At 41.7% G+C, this 16,390-nt stretch overlaps 1 protein-coding gene across 2 annotated transcripts in view; it reads right to left on the bottom strand.

Annotated features, from left to right (window-relative positions):
• Positions 1–6,616: 6,616 nt before the first annotated feature.
• Positions 6,617–16,390, bottom strand: part of CEP78 (centrosomal protein 78) — a 55,934-nt gene continuing 46,160 nt past the window's right edge. Inside the window, exons 17-18 of one of the 2 annotated variants that reach the window (XR_001889330.1) lie at positions 7,629–7,813; positions 6,617–6,910 (exon numbers count right to left, since the gene is read on the bottom strand). Coding sequence is in view for 1 of the 2 variants with exons in the window: in XM_017892759.1 (XP_017748248.1) it covers positions 6,888–6,910 (23 nt within the window). In the remaining variant the exon portion in view is untranslated. The remainder of the gene's footprint in view (positions 6,911–7,628; positions 7,814–16,390) is intronic. The other variant, XM_017892759.1, reaches the window with a different exon arrangement.

Here is a 16,390-nt window from a genome sequence, read left to right as displayed (position 1 = left end):
GAAGGATTGCATTGGGAGTTATACCTGATATAAATGATGAACTGATGGGTGCTGACGAGTTGATGGGTGCAGCCCACCAATATGGCACAAGTATACATATGTAACAAACCTGCACGTTATGCACATGTACCCTAGAACTTAAAGTATAATAAAAAAAAAAAGAAAAAAATAAATAAATAAAATAAAATAAGAAAAAAAAAAAGAAAAATGATGCAAGGAGGTAAAGTGATGCTGCGAGGCTGGGCCAGTTCTTCCACCTGTGGCTTCACACATGGATGTCCTGGAACCTACTGGCAACATATTTTTCCACTTCATAGAATGAAAAGCTGAAACCCAAACCAAGGATTTGTCCAGGATCACCAGGAGTCTGTTCTGGGCTTTGAACCATGGAGAGAACATCAAATCACTGCATTTGTATTCCAAAGAATACAACCCTTTTTGTTAGGAACACTGCCCTGTTTTAAAAATCACTTAAAGGTGTCAGTAAAGTCATTTAAATTGTCCCAGAAGAGAGCAAGCTCTGAGTAACACAAACTAAACCTGAGCAATCAGATGGGATCTAAGAAGTCAAGGGTGTGAGCCAAGGAAGCTGTTGCATAAGCGTATGACATGCCCTGCCTTGCCCCGCTGCCTGGGGATGCTGCCGCTCCCTCAATAAAATGCTGCATCCTTTCCAAACAGGAGACAAGGGCCTTAAAGAGTGCTCCTGTGGCTTTTTGCTGGTGATGCCCCCTTATCCTGCCACCCCAGATTTTATCCAGAGTCTCTTAAGCAGCCTGGGTTACGGTTTTCCATTTTTCTCTTTTCATACTCAGCTAATTCTTACCTCTCATTGTCTGTTTAACATCAAGTTAGTTGTGGCCATTGTCCTGGACTTCGATGTTTCTGCGACTGCTGAGTGCCATAGGAAAATGTCTAACTATCCTAGGGATATGGCTCAGAGGAGAAGCTATTGGTTTGCAATAAAAATCTTGAGATGTGTTTATGTAGAAGACCCAGTCAACAGAAGAGTCTCTCTTCTTCTCTACTGGTTGAACTTGACATGTTTATACACTGTTTAGTACCTGAAGAAACATCTGATACTTTGTCTTTGTTTTTCTAGATCTCCTTATGTAGGAAAAATGTTAATAGCATTTGTTGTTCCATAACGGTTTTATCCCTTTTAAGGTTTCCTGAGGCAAATGTGACACACGATCACTTTTTTTTTTTTTTTTTTTTTTGAGACGGAGTCTTGCTCGGTCACCCAGGCTGGAGTGCAGTGGTGCGATCTCGGCTCACTGCAAGCTCTGCCTCCCAGGTTCAAACGATTCTCCTGCCTCAGCCTCCTGAGTAGCTGTGATTACAGGCGTGTGCCACCACCCCTGGCTAATTTTTGTATTTTTAGTAGAGACAGCGTTTCACCATCTTGGCCAGGCTGGTCTCAAACTACTGATCTCGTAATCCACCCACCTCTGCCTCTCAAAATGCTGGGATTACAGGCGTGAGCCACCACGTCTGGCCACATGATCACTTTTAAATGTTCAAATACTACAGAAAGTTGGAGTGTAGAAAGGGAAAAACCAGAAAGTAACTCACCCAAGATTAACCACACATTAATGGTGGGAGTAGAAACCAGATCTTTTTCCTTTGCTCTTAGTCTAGGGTTCAAGATCCTTTTCCTGCTACTCCTTGTTTTCTCATGAAAGGCAGGCAATAGCCTAGTCCATCTTCAGAGGAAAGTCTCCTCCACCCTATAGGAATGCTGGGTGGCCTGTGTCTAATGCCCTGAGCTGTATCCCTGGACTCTTTTAATTGAAAATGACAGATATCCAACTCCAACCAGCTTAGGCAGAAAAGAAATGGATCCATGCATGGAACCTGAAACCAAACCTCAGGGTGAGTGGACAACGGTAAGGCTGCACTTCTGGGTCAATCCAAACAGAAAACCAAAATGCTGTGAGGTGTGCATCTCTGTATGCTTTATTTGTTTTGTTTGTTTGTTTAGAGACAGGATATTGCTCTGTTGCTCAAGCTGGAGTCCAGTAGCATCACCACAGCTCAATGCAACCTTGAACTACTGGACTCAAGTGATCCTCCCACCTCAGCCTTCCAAGTGGCAAAGTTTACAGGCACATGCCACCGCACCTGACCATCTGTGTATGTCTTTCTTTGTTTTTCTGTTTTTGTTTTGTTTTGTTTTTTTTGAAATAGGGTCTTACTCTGTTGCTCAGGCTACAGTGGAGTGCAGAGTGGCATGATCTCAGCTCAATGCAACCTCTGTCTCCTGGGTTCGAGCAATTCTTCTGCCACATCCTCCCTAGTAGCTGGGATTACAGGCGCCCACCACTGTGCCTGGCTAATTTTTGTATTTTTAGTAGAGACAAGGTTTCACCATGTTGGCCAGGCTAGTCTTGAACTCCTGACCTCAGGTGATCTGCCTGCCTCGGCCTCCCAGAGTGCTGGGAATATAGGCTTAAGCCACTGCACCCAGCCTATGTCTTTCCTTTCTAACTTTGCTTCTCTCTTCACATCATTTTATCCACTCAAACTGGCATTCTCCTCAAGCGTATAACCATGGCCAGTGATTGTATCATCTTTGCTGTGAGAGAAGAAGGAACTCTCTTCCCTTGTTTCCAGGTTAAACATCATCTCCCAAGGACTTCAATGCCTTTGAGTCACACACCCATCCTGTACCCAGGAAAGCAGAGCAATCAGATTGGCACCCACTGAACCACAATACTGAAGTAAGGTGGAAACAGTTCAACCCTAAAAGGGGATGCTCTTGGCAGAAGAACCACAGATGGCTGGGAAGGCAAACGCTATATGCACCTCCCCTTCCCTCCTCCTTTACACAGCTCTGCCCAGTGACTCCATCTCAATTTTCATCAATGATCTGAATCCTGAGGTGTTTTGCTGATGTATGCTGTCTCCCAGACAGTCCAGTTCATCATCCACACAGGTAGACTACTTAGAATGAGTTACTAGCCCAGCAGAAATCTGAGTTTCAACAGAAAAATCAATGGTTAACATTTTATCCCAAACCAAAGTGCTAGGTAATATTACAAAAGCAAGAAGTTTTTATTTTAAAATCACCGAATCCTTATTGCTCTGAATTGCACATGACCTCAAATGACTGAACTCAGAAGACCATACCTCATTGAGAAATATTTACCATGCAAGAATTCTTTATCCTAGCGCTTTAGGAAAAAGCCCATCTTTGCTGCACTCCCTGTCCTGTCATCTCAGATTGAAGTACTGAGATTTATTAGTTTTATATCTCTGACTAGGACAATTCAAAAATAATAAATATTTCACCTTTCTTTTGTTAGAAAACTACAGAATTGTTACTTCTGCAGAAATCTCAATGAATCTTCACTTCCATTTATGAATTGCATTGTTACAGATATTTTTCAGCCACAGGATTCGAGCTTCCTCACATCTCACTAGTTTCAAATTATATGAAGGCCAGCAGTAGTGAACATTCAATGCTCTTCCCTCCACACTAATGGGGGCTCCTGTGTTCTGAGCTTACTGCTTGTTGGCCACAATTGGTTGCTTCAGGATGGATCTCCTGATCCTGGGGGTGTTAATCAAAATGTTTTCCAAGATTTTTTAAAATTGTGGTAATAAACACTTAACATTAAATTTACAACCGTAAACATTTTTCAAGTGTATAGTTGTGTTAGGCACATTTACACTGCTGTGCAATCAGTCTCTAGAACTTTTTCATCTTGCAAAGCTGAAACTCATTAAACATTAACACTGAAACCCATTAAACACCTCTCCATTTCTCCTTTCTCCAGCCCCTGACAACCACCATTCTACTTTCTGTCTCTACGAAACTGACTACTGTAGGTACCTCCCATAAGTGGTATCATATAGTATGTGTCTTTTTGTGACTGGCTTCTTTCACTTAACATAAGGTCTTCAAGGTTCACCTATGTTGTATGTAGCATGTGTCAGAACATCCTTCCTATTAAAGGCTGAAAAATATTACATTGTATGTATTGTATATACCACATTTAAAAAACCCGCTCATCCATCAGTGGACACCTTTGGGCTCTTGTGAATAATGCTGTTATCGACATGCGTGTACAAATATCTCTTCGAGCCCTTGCTTCCGGTTCTTTTGGATATATACACAAAAGTGGTGTTACTGAATCACATGGTAGCTCTATTTTAATTTTGGTTTTGTTTGTTTTGCATTTTAAAAGTTTAAATAGACATAAGTTCTCACTTTGTTACTCAGGCTGGTCTCAAACTCCTGGCCTCAAGTAATCCTCTCAAAGTGCTACAATTATAGGAATGAGCCACTGCACCCTGTTCTATTTTATTTTATTTTATTTTTTTAGGAACCTTCATGCTTCTTCCCATAGTGGCTACATCATTTGACACTCTCACCAACAGTGCACAAGCATTCCAATTTCTTCATATCCTTGTCAACACTTATTTTCTGTTTTGTTTTGTTAATAGTAGCTATCCTAATAGAAGTAAAATACTTTCCCAGGATTTTTAGGTGGAACTGAGAAAATCAGTTTTTCCTATGACAGAAGGTATGCTGTGGAGGTGGGACTCTAGAGTTAACTGTTATGTTTCTTTTTCTTTTTTCTTTTTTTTAAGTCAGCATCTCACTCTGTCGCCCAAGGTGGTGCGATCACACACAGCTCACTGAAGCCTTGACCTCCCCAGGCTCAGGTGATCCTCCCACCTCAACCTCCCAAGTAGCTGGTGAGAGGTGAAGCCAGCTGGGCTTCTGGGTTGTGTGGGGACTTGGAGAACTTTTCTGTCTAGCTAAAGGATTGTAAACACACCAATCAGCGCTCTGTGTCTAGCTAAAGGTTTGTAAACATACCAATCAGCATTCTGTAAAAATGCACCAATCAGTGCTCTGTGTCTAGCTAAAGGTTTGTAAACACACCAATAAGCACTCTGTAAAATGAACCAGTCAGTGCTCTGTAAAATGGACCAATCAGCAGGATGTGGGTGGGGCCAAATAAGGGAATAAAAGCTGGCCACTGGAGCCAGCAGTGGCAACCTGGGTTTCCTTCGATGCTATGGAAGCTTTGTTCTTTCGCTCTTCATAATAAATCTTGCTGCTGCTCACTCTTTGGGTCTGCACTACCTTTATGAGCTGTAACACTCACTGCCAGGGTCAGCGGCTTCATTCCTGAAGTCACCGAGACCATGAACCCATCGGGAGGAACAAACAACTCTGGATGAGCCACCTTTAAGAGCTGTAACACTCACTGCGAAGGTCTGTGGTTTCACTCCTGAAGTGAGCGAGACCATGAACCCACCAGAAGGAAGAAACTCCAGACACATCTGAACAGCTGAAGGAACACACTCCGGACACACCATCTTTAAGAACTGTAACACTCACCACAAGGGTCTGCAGCTTCATTCCTGAAGTCAGCAAGACCATGAACCCACCGGAAGGAAGAAACTCTGGACACATCTGAACATCTGAAGGAACAAACTCTGGACACACCATATTTTAGAACTGTAACACTCACCGTGAGGGTCCGCGGCTTCATTCTTGAAGTCAGTGAAACCATGAACCCACCAGAAGGAACCAATTCTGGAAGGTGTGTGCCACCACACCTTCCTAATTTTTGTATTTTTTGTAGAGACAGGGTTTTGCCATGTTGCTCAGGCTGGTCTCAAACTCCTGGGCTCAAGTGATCCACCTGCCTCTGCTTCCCAAAGTGCTGGGATTACCAGAGTGAGCCACCATGCCCAGCCACTATCATGTTTCCTGACATGTGAATGAAGAGGATCCATGTTGAGTGTTTAGGGTACTAATTAATATTCTCCCCTCCAAAGTTCTGAATCCCACTGAAACCTGTTCACAGAAGCACTATTAATAGACTCCAATAAAGATGGTAATAGCAGCTTCAGTCATTTTTAAGGTGGAGACTATGACTGGAAGCCAAATCCAGGTTGGTCTTCCCATTCCTCTTCCCCCAGCAAATAGAATTTACTTACAAGGTAGTGGCAGGCCTGCTAGGTCCCACCTTGCAACAGAGGCGGAGAAGGGCCCCATGAATCAGCTACAGAAAATGAACAAAACCAAAGGGAAAACTGCATGCTACTTGGGGACAGGCAAGATCCAAAAGAGAACCAGAGGAAGGAGGCCAGTCTGCATAATAAGCCTTTGCCAATCTCAGCAGCCTGAATGAGTCATTCCTTCAGCCTGGGAAGATATAGGGAGTCTGATAAGAAGAAGGCTTCATCCCCAAAACATCTGAGGAAGCCAATACTCATCTTTATGTACTTAGGCTGACACCTGAAGAGAGAGGGAAATGTCCCTCTCCCTTGCCTCCCCAGTGTTGCTTATGTTTGGCTTTCTTAGTTTTTGTTTTTGTTTTGGAGATAGGGTCTCGGTCTGTTGCCCAGGCTAGAGTGCAATGGTACTATCACTGTTCACTGCAACGTCCACCTCCGGGGGTCAAGCGATTCTCCTACCTCAGCCTCCCAAGTAGCTGGAATTACAGGCATGGACCACCAGGCCTGGCTAATTTTTATTTGTTTATTATTATTTTTTAATTTTTATTTACTTTAAGTTCTGGGATACATGTGCAGAATGTCCAAGTTTGTTACATAGGTACACATGTACATTTTAAAACTTTTTGTAGAGATAGGATCTTGCCATGTTGCCTAGGCTGGTCCCAAACTCCTAGATGCAAGCAATCCACATGCCTAAACCTCCTGAAGTACTGGGATTCCAAGCGTGAGCTACAGAGTGTTGGCGTGCTGGCTTCGTTTGGCTTTCTTAACCCCTGTGGCGCAGCACGGCCAGATGCAGCTGTTGCCCCTGGGTAAGGGTGCTGAGTGTCCCTAAGCCTTCCCCCTCACCTGGAAGCCTGCTCCAGACCGTCATCATGACTCCTGCAGCAGTCCTCCTGAGGTCAGTGGTGGGACGCTGAAGGTTCTGAAATGGGTAAGAACAGAACATTGGTTGCATTTATGGAAGGTCATAAATGCCCTAGACTGGAAATTCACTCCCCAATCTGTTCTTCATCTTACATTTTCTCAGGCAGGACATTCAATGGAGCTCACTGGAGATTATGCAGTAAACTCAAATGAAGGCATAAAACTTCTCCAAATAATAAATGCCAGCAATATTAAAATGCCCTGATTTGAACTATATGAAATACTTCACATTATTAAATTCTCAGGGAGGTATTAAGGTCTTAAAACAAATGTCATTTTTCTTGAAAATTGAGGTCTAAAGAAATTAAAAGTCCAAAAATGATTCCCTCTCCCCTTTTTTTTTTTTTCGGTTTGGGGTCAGCCAGAGGGCTCATTTAGCCATGGTGGTAGACTCTGACTCCTTCTGCACAGCTGCGGTCCCCTGCAGAAGAACCTTAGCTTCAGGCTCTCCAAAATGCCACTCAAGATCTTGGGCAGCTGTCCTGAGTCCATGACTTGTGAACTAACTGGGAGAAATCCAGTCTTGTGAAGTCACTCCTGCGGCTCTGGGGCCCTCCCCAACCCTGGCAGAAGTCCAGGGCTGGCTGAGGCCTGTGTTCCTGCTGGGATCGCTCTCCTCTGCAGCTGCTGCTTCTCAAAACCATTCAAAGTAAACCCCCTTTTAAGAGGCATCTCTGCCTCTTTTGAGGTAAGCGTTTCCCAGCTGTAGCAAGTACCTGCCTCATCCACATGAGACTGTGAAGTCCTTGGAGAAATGAAGTTATTTCTCATTTCCCTGGGAGTTTCTCCTGATAGGAGGCTCACTGGTGCTTCAGCCTGCAGGGCTATGACAGATACAGGAGGCCAAGGACCAGCAAGGCCAATGCTTTCCAACTAAGGCCAAAGGCATGAGGCTTTCCTTCTAGAAAGAACAGGTGAGATAGAATAGCCAGAAGGGTAAGAATCGTGTTATTGTAGAGAAAAATAACAGTTTGCTGATGACAAACATGAAGAAATCCTAAATGATTACAATTTTTGTAAACTGTGAAGATGATTTAACTCAGATTTGTGGAAAGTTTCATCATGGTCCTCTTTAAGAAAGCAATTACTTGAAAAGCATGGCAAAATCACAGGCAATTGACAGTTTTAGACCTGAAGCTCTATTTTAAAGTGAAAGGTCTAAAATGTTAACCCCAGTAAAAGATTCAGGGCAAATCTACTGTTTTTTTTGTTGTTGTTTGAGACGGAGTCTCGCTCTGTCGCCCAGGCTGGAGTGCAGTGGCGCGATCTTGGCTCACTGCAAGCTCCGCCTCCCGGGTTCACACCATTCTCCTGCCTCAGCCTCCCAGGTAGCTGGGACTACAGGCACCTGTCACCACACCTGGCTAATTTTTTGTATTTTTAGTAGAGACGGGGTTTCACCATGTTAGCCAGGATGGTCTCGATCTCCTGATCTCATGATCCGCCCGCCTCAGCCTCCCAAAGTGCTGGGATTACAGGCGTGAGCCACCACGCCTGGCCCAAATCTACTCTTAGTAGTGACAGAAAACACCGCACTGTAGCTTGTTTATCATATTCAGCATCTAGGCCTTAAATGCTATGGACTTCACATGTAAGATGACTGATTTTGGGCTGGGCGTAGTGGCTCGTGCCTGTAATCCCAGCACTTTGGGAGGCTGAGGCAGGCAGATCACAAGGTCAAGAGATCGAGACCAGTCTGGCCAACATGGTGAAACCCCATCTCTACTAAAAATACAAAAATTAGCTGGGCGTGGTGATGTGCACCTGTAGTCCCAGCTACTCGGGAGGCTGAGGCAGGAGAATCACTTGAATCCAGGAGGCCGAGGCTGCAGTGAGCCGGGATCGTACCCCTGCACCCCAGCTGGCCACAGAGCAAGACTGTCTCAAAAAAAAAGACTGATTTCGCAAAAGTTATTTAATATTTTAAATATTTAATTTTAAAAAACAAAATGAATGGAATGGAAAGTCGTAACAAAACATTTTGAGGCATTAGCCAATTTAAACTTGTAGTTGTTATACCAACTAAATTGGAATTGGAAAAGAGAGCAACTGTAGAAAGTGATATAAGCCTAGGTGTCCCTAAAGAACAGAAAATGAATACCATGTTTCTTAGCCTCACTTGCCATTCCAGCCACGCATCACAAAAACAGCCTGCAGTTTACTTGAGTGTGAGCAGAAGTGTGGACCTGGGTAGAACTCACTGCTGCAGTCTCTCTGATACATAGCTCTGTTCTGTTGTTATAGTCGGTGACAATAAACATTTGTGGAATAATATTTGTGCGGGAAAGATGCAAAGGTCACATGGTGAAGAAAACAGATTTGAAAGTCAACAGATCCTGCTTCTGCCTCGTGCTACTTGAAGCCCTCAACCAAGTGAATCAATACCTCTTGGGCCTCATTTCTTCTTCTTTAAAATAATAATACTTTTTACTCCTTATAGGTTTTCAAGATTTGGAATAATATACAAAAGTGTCTCCTATCTGGTTACAATAAGGAACTCAATTCTTAGGTAAGATTTAGATAAAGTTTGGCTTTGGTATAAAGAAATTAGAGCTGGTTATTTGGCAAACTGATTTAGTGTTTTCAAACCTTACTCAAATTTTATCATTTAAGCTAGGATTATCTAGCTTTCAAGATTTTGTGGAGTTTTTCTTGTTGTTGCTTAAAGAGATAAAATGCCTTCACATTCTCAAAGGCTTTGGAGCGACCATCTTTCTAACACATTAAAGAAACCAAACTAATCTTCACTGGTCCTCTCTGGAACAAAACTATTATTATTTAATCTATAGTGGGTCCCTTATCTATTTCTAAACTACAAGTTTGCCTTTTTTTTTGTTTTTTTTTTTTTTTAATTCACAGTGGTTTAAAATGTACAAACTGTACTAAGAGAACTCGGGCATTCTCTGAGCCCTTTCAGTCCCTGTCGCTCACTATGTGCCTTTGTGAGCAGCCAGGCGTACCTTCCGAGCGCCTCAGTAACAGGGCTAAGTCTTCTTGTTTTTTAACTTTTTGACCAAATTATATGTGAAAACTCTCAGGTACATGTATCAGTTTGAAAACTCAGGTTTTCAGTGTCACAAAAGGGTTCTGAAAAGGGAAATCTAAAGAGAATTACTGTAAGACTATGGAGAGTTAAAGAGCTCAAGGAAGTAATTTGCAAACGCAGAAATGACTTTTAGCCATAAAATATAACAAATGTGGGAAAGACTTGCATCGTGCCACGAGTAGCAGTTTTGTCAGGGGTAAACAGAGCAGATGTTTGAAACACTCTAGCCAGTGTTTCCAAACAGTAGGACATGACCCATTAGTGGATTGTGAAACATACTTCGTGGGTTGCCAACATAATTTTCTTTAAAGGCATGGAATAGAACAGAACATGAATTAGTCACTAGAAGTACAATCAGAGTTGTTTGATTTCATTTTTCCATTAATTATATGTGCACACAAGGAAGGTGGGGCCAGGACTACTATTTTTTACTTTGCAGAAAACTTCATTTTTACTGTGGGTTGTGGTTAAGTTAAAAACATTTGACTATGCCATGTAGGCGACTCCAACACTTCAGGAATACAAAGCTCTGAAAAGAGGTTGTGTAGCAAAGCTCATTTTCATTCGCATTGATAAGGAAATAGGTCAGACACATTTTTGAAGAAAAAAATGGACAGAGCATAAAGGATAACAGAGTACACATTTTCATTTTCTATGATGAAAAATAATTTTAAAATTTGTTCTACATAAAAACATGGTTTTTTTAAAAAAATCAAATAACCTAGAATCAAATGGAATAAAATGTGAGAAGCCCCCCTTTATTCCTCCTTCAAGCAACAAAACCACTGTCAACAACCTGATACGTATTATCACAGACTCTTTTCTAGGGTGCACACACGTATATATGCTACGTATAGGTAAACAGGTTTTAACTATACAAAGGTAAACAGGAGTGTGTGGCTACTATGCAACTTCCTTTTCCTGTCAATGTCTTAGAAGTATTTTCATGTCCACACTAGAGAGCTATTGTCTTTAGCTGCTGCAGTGTTATATGTCAGAAATTGGTATGTATTAATTCAACAATTTCTGCATTTCTGTACATTTATGCTGTTTCTAATTTTTTATTATCTCAAAAAACACTTCACACAGTCTTGCCTTTGGGCACTTGTGTCAATATTTCTTTAGGCTGGATGCCTACAATTAGTCATTAGATCAAAGGCTGGAGACGTTTGACATGTTGATACACATTGTCAAACTGTCCATCCAAAAGTTGTATCAATTTCTACAACTACTGAGAGTACTCCTTTCCTCACATTATCTCCAGCACTATCACCAATCTTTAATATCTGCCATTTCAACGTATTGAAAAATAGTATCTCCTGTTAACTTCAATTTTCCTGATTGCTTATGAAGTTGAATGTTTTTTATGTCTGTGGTATTTCTTATTTATAAAATATTTTCATTTTTGTTTGTAGGTGCTCTTTATATTATCTTAAATTTTCTGTTCTATTATGTATATTTTCCCACTCTTTTATTTATGAAATCTAATTTTATCAAAGTTTTGTAAAAGTGAAAGGTTTTACTTTTAAAATATGGTCAAATCTATCATTTTTTTTTTTCATGGCTACCGGGTTTTGTGTCTTGGTTGGGAATGCATTTCTTACACCACATTTATTACAATTTTTTTCCAATATTTTCTTCTAGTTATTTTTAGATTTCCATGTTTAATTCATCCTTTTTTATCCATGATATGAAATAAGAACTAGTAGTAAATAACTTCAACATTATTTACTGAATAGTTCAAACCCTTCTCAACTGACTTGTGATGCCATTATTTAAATACCAAGTTCCCATATATATACATTGCCCTGTTCCTAGGTTCTCAGTTCTACATCTGTAAGTGATTATTCCTTACACTAGGGTAAACGAACAGCACATATACCCTAGCTCCATGGATTGTTTTGAGATGTAATCAAAATTGCTTTATGCCTGATGTCTTTCAGATTAATGTGATAATCAGGTTATTACTTCCGTTTAAAAAGCTTTACTGTGGTTCTATGAAACTGCTTTGAATTTATAAATTAGCTTGGTAGAACTGATATACTTATTATGTTGGGTCTTATACATGGTATACCTCTATTTTTGTGTTTCTTTTATACCTTCTAGCATAGACTGATCATTTTATTTATATAGGCCTTACATTTCTCTTGTTAATCTTATTTCTAGATAATATTTACTTCTTGCAGCTATTGTGGATGCGAGTCTATTTCCTCATACATTTTCTAATTGGTTATTGCTGGTGTACACACTTTTCATACTGGTGTGTTGGTGTTGTGCACAGCCTCCTTACTAAGCTTTCTTAGTTGTAATAGCATGCCAGTAGATCATCACGGGGGTTTTTGGTCCAAAAAAAAAAAAAAAGACCCCGTATTTACAAACAACGAGAGCCTTTATCTCATTTTCCAAACTGTGTACTTTTTAGTACCATTTCTGTCTTCGTATAAACTTTTCATCAAGTTTGTTTCCTGTAGATTTGTTAGGTATATTTAATCAAGCCAAGAATCTAAGCTAAGGAAGTTTCCTTCTATTTTGAGATTGTTAAGAGTATCAGAGGATGTTGAATTTATCACATGCTCTTTCAGCTTGTGAAGATGACTACAATCCTTTAATCTGTTAATTTAGTGAGCTACAGTGAGTTACTCGTGACTCAGTCTTGCATGTTTTGGTATAAATCTTACTTGAAAATGATATATCTTTTACTACACTGCTGAATTCAAACTGCTAGTTTTATTTTGGATTTTTGCACCTACATTAATTGAATATGGTTTAGTTTTCCTCGTGTTTTATTTGTGCAGTTTGCTATAAGGATTATGCTAACCATATGGAATGAATTAGAGAGCTTTACATCTCTTTTCTATCCTCTGGAATGGTTTACAAATAAATGTGCCCCTGGAAGGTTTTTCTTTTTCTTTTCTTGAGTCGGAGTCTCACTCTTGCCCAGGCTAGAGAGCAGTGGTGGCATGATCACAGCACACTGCAGCCTTCAATCCCGGCCTCAAGCGATCCTCCCACCTCAGCCTCCGGAGTGGCTGGGACTACATGCACACACCACCATGCCTGGCTAAGTTTTTGGGGGTTTTTTTTTGTTTTAAATTTTTGTAGAAATGAGGTCTTGCCCAGGCTGGTCTCAAATTGCTGGTCTCAGTAATCTTCCCCCTTTGGCCTCCCAAAGTACTGGGATTTCAGGTATGAGCCACCACACCTGGCCCCTTGAAAGTTTTTCTAATTATATTTGTCTTTTTTTTTTTTTTTTTTTTTTGGAGAGAGTTTCCCTCTTGTCTCCCAGGCTAGAGTGCAATGGCACCACCTCAGCTCACTGTAACCACTGCCTCCCAGGTTCAAGCAATTCGCATGCCTCAGCCTCCTGAGTAATTGGGATTACAGGTGCCCGCCACTACGCCCGGCTAATTTTTGTATTTTTAGTAGAGATGGGGTTTCACCATGTTGGCGAGGCTGGTCTTGAATTCCTCACCTCAGGTGAGCTGCCCACCTCGGCCTCCCAAAGCGCTGGGATTACAGGCATGGGCCACCGTGCCCAGCCTCTTTTTAAAAATAAGTTCTTGGCTGGGTGCGGTGGCTCACGCCTGTAATCCCAGCACTTTGGGAGGCTGAGACGGGCGGATCACGAGGTCAGGAGATTGAGACCATTCTGGCTAACACGGTGAAACCCCGTCTCTACTAAAAATACAAAAAATTAGCTGGGTGCGGTGGCGCGTGCCTGTAGTCCCAGCTACTGGGGAGGCTGAGGCAGGAGAATGGCGTGAACCCGGGAGGCGGAGCTTGCAGTGAGCCGAGATTGCACCACTGCACTCCAGCCTGGGCGACAGAGTGAGACTCCGTCTCAAAAAAAAAAAAAAAAAGTTCTTGTCCTATTTTCCAGTTTCTCCTAAGATGTTTCATTTATATACATTTTCTACTTTTATCAATTTTACAATCCGTATTTTACAAAGTCATCACATTTCATCTAGTCTTTCAAATCTTTTGGTTTAACACTATACTATCATTTATAGTAAATTATAAATAGTACTCTCATAATTAAAATATCTCTTCAATTTGTAGGTATCCTCCTAAAATTATTCCTAATACTGGCAATTTTGTTAATTACTTCTTGTTTTTCTGTATCATATTTTACAAAGGTTTATCTTTCATTTTTAAAACCCTGTTTCACTGATCAAAATTGCTGTTTTATTCATTTCTGCTTTTGCCAATTCCTCACGTTTCTTTTGGTTTATCTCTTTCTTAGCTTTATATTTTTAATTCATCTCTTTTGCCTTCTTACCTCCTGGAAAGTAAATCAAAATCTATGCAATTTCCTCTAACACCTATTTGGTAGAATTCCTCAGCTTTAGAGAAGTAGTTTTTATTAATTCTAAATAATTTGCAATTTGTTTTGATTTCTCCTTTACATGAGTTATTTAGAAGATCATTTTAAAATTTCCAAGTGGACAGGGGGTGCCCAACATGGCCGAACAGGAACAGCTCCAGCTCCAGCTCCCAGCGTGAGTGACACAGAAGATGGGTGATTTCTGCATTTTCAACTGAGGTACCGGGTTCATTTCACTGGGGCTTGTCGGACAGTCAGTGCTGGTCAGTGGGTGAAGCCCAACCAGCGAGAGCAGAAGCAAGGCGAGGCATCGCCTCACCTGGGAAGCGCAAGGGGGAAGGGAATTCCTTTTCCCAGCCAAGGGAAACTGAGACACACAACACCTGGAAAATTGGATAACTCCCACCCTAATACTGTGCTTTACAGTATTAGGTCTTAGTATTAGGTCTCAGCAAACGGTACCCCAGGAGATTATATCTACGCCTGGCCTGGAGAGTCCCACGCCCACGGAGCCTCCTTCATTGCTAGCACAGCAGTCTGAGATCTAACTGCAAGGCAGCAGCGAGGCTGGGGGAGGGGCACCCGCTATTGCTGAGGCTTAAGTAGGTAAACGAAGCTGCCAGGAAGCTTGAACTGGGTGGAGCCTACCGCAGCTCAAGGAGGCCTGCCTGCCTCTGTAGACTCCACCTCTGGGGACAGGGCATAGCTAAACAAAAAGCAGCAGAAACCTCTGCAGATGTAAATGTCCCTGTCTGACAGTTTTGAGGAGAAGAGGGCTTCTCCCAGCACGGAGGTTGAGATCTGAGAACGGACAGACTGCCTGCTCAACTGGGTCCCTGACCCTGAGTAGTCTAACTGGGAGATATCCCCCACTAGGTGCATACTGACACCTCCCACCTCACATGGCTGGGTACAACTCTGAGATGAAGCTCCCAGAGCAAGAATCAGACAGCAACACTTGCTGTTCAGCAATATTCTACCTTCTGCAGCCTCTGCTGCTGATACCCAGGCAAATAGGGTCTGGAGTGGACCTCAAGCAAACTCCAACAGACCCACAGCTAAGGGTCTTGACTGTTAGAAGGAAAACTAACAAACAGAAAGGACACCCACACCAAAACCCCATCAGTATGTCACCATCATCAAAGACCAAAGGCAGATAAAACCACAAAGATGGGGAAACAGCAGTGCAGAAAAGCTGGAAATTCAAAAAATCAGAGCGCATCTCCCCCTCCAAAGGAACGCAGCTCATCGCCAGCAATGGAACAAAGCTGAACGGAGAATGATTTTGACGAGTTGAGAGAAGAAGCCTTCAGTCGATCAAACTTCTCAGAGCTAAAGGAGGAATTACACACCCAGCACAAATAAACTAAAAACCTTGAAAAAAGAAAGAAAGAGTGGATAACTAGAATTACCGATGCAGAGAAGTCCATAAACAAACTGATAGAAATGAAAACCATGACACAAGAACTATGTGACAAATGCACAAGCTTCAGTAACTAACTCGACCAACTGGAATAAAGAGTATCAGTGATGGAAGATCAAATGAATGAAATGAAGTGAGAAGAGAAGTTTAGACAAAAAAGAGTAAAAAGAGATGAACAAAGCCTCCAAGAAATATGGGATTATGTGAAAAGACAAAATCTATGTCTGATTGGTGTGCCTGAAAGTGACGGGGAGAATGGAACCAAGTTGGAAAACACTCTGCAGGATATTATCTAGGAGAACTTCCCCAACCTAGCAAGGTAGGCCAATATTCAAATTCAGGAAATACAGAGAATGCCACAAAGATACACCTCGAGAAGAGCAACTCCAAGACACATAATTGTCAGATTCGCCAAAGTTGAAATGGAAGGAAAAAATGCTAAGGGCAGTCAGAGAGAAAGGTCAGGTTACCCACAAAGGGAAGCCCATCAGACTAACAGCAGATCTCTCGGCAGAAACTCTACAAGCCAGAAGAGAGTGGGGGCCAATATTCAACATTCTTAAAGAAAAGAATTTTCAACCCAGAATTTCATATCCAGCCAAACTAAGTTTCATAAATGAAGGAGAAATAAAATCCTTTACAGATAAGCAAATGCTTAGAGATTTTGTCACCACCAGGCCTGCCT

This window comes from Rhinopithecus bieti, unplaced genomic scaffold (assembly GCF_001698545.2).
Source record: "Rhinopithecus bieti isolate Rb0 unplaced genomic scaffold, ASM169854v2 scaffold_19708, whole genome shotgun sequence".
Lineage (NCBI taxonomy): Eukaryota > Metazoa > Chordata > Mammalia > Primates > Cercopithecidae > Rhinopithecus > Rhinopithecus bieti.
The sequence above is the reverse complement of the archived record's forward strand: the minus strand, read 5'-3'. Positions and strand labels throughout refer to the sequence as shown.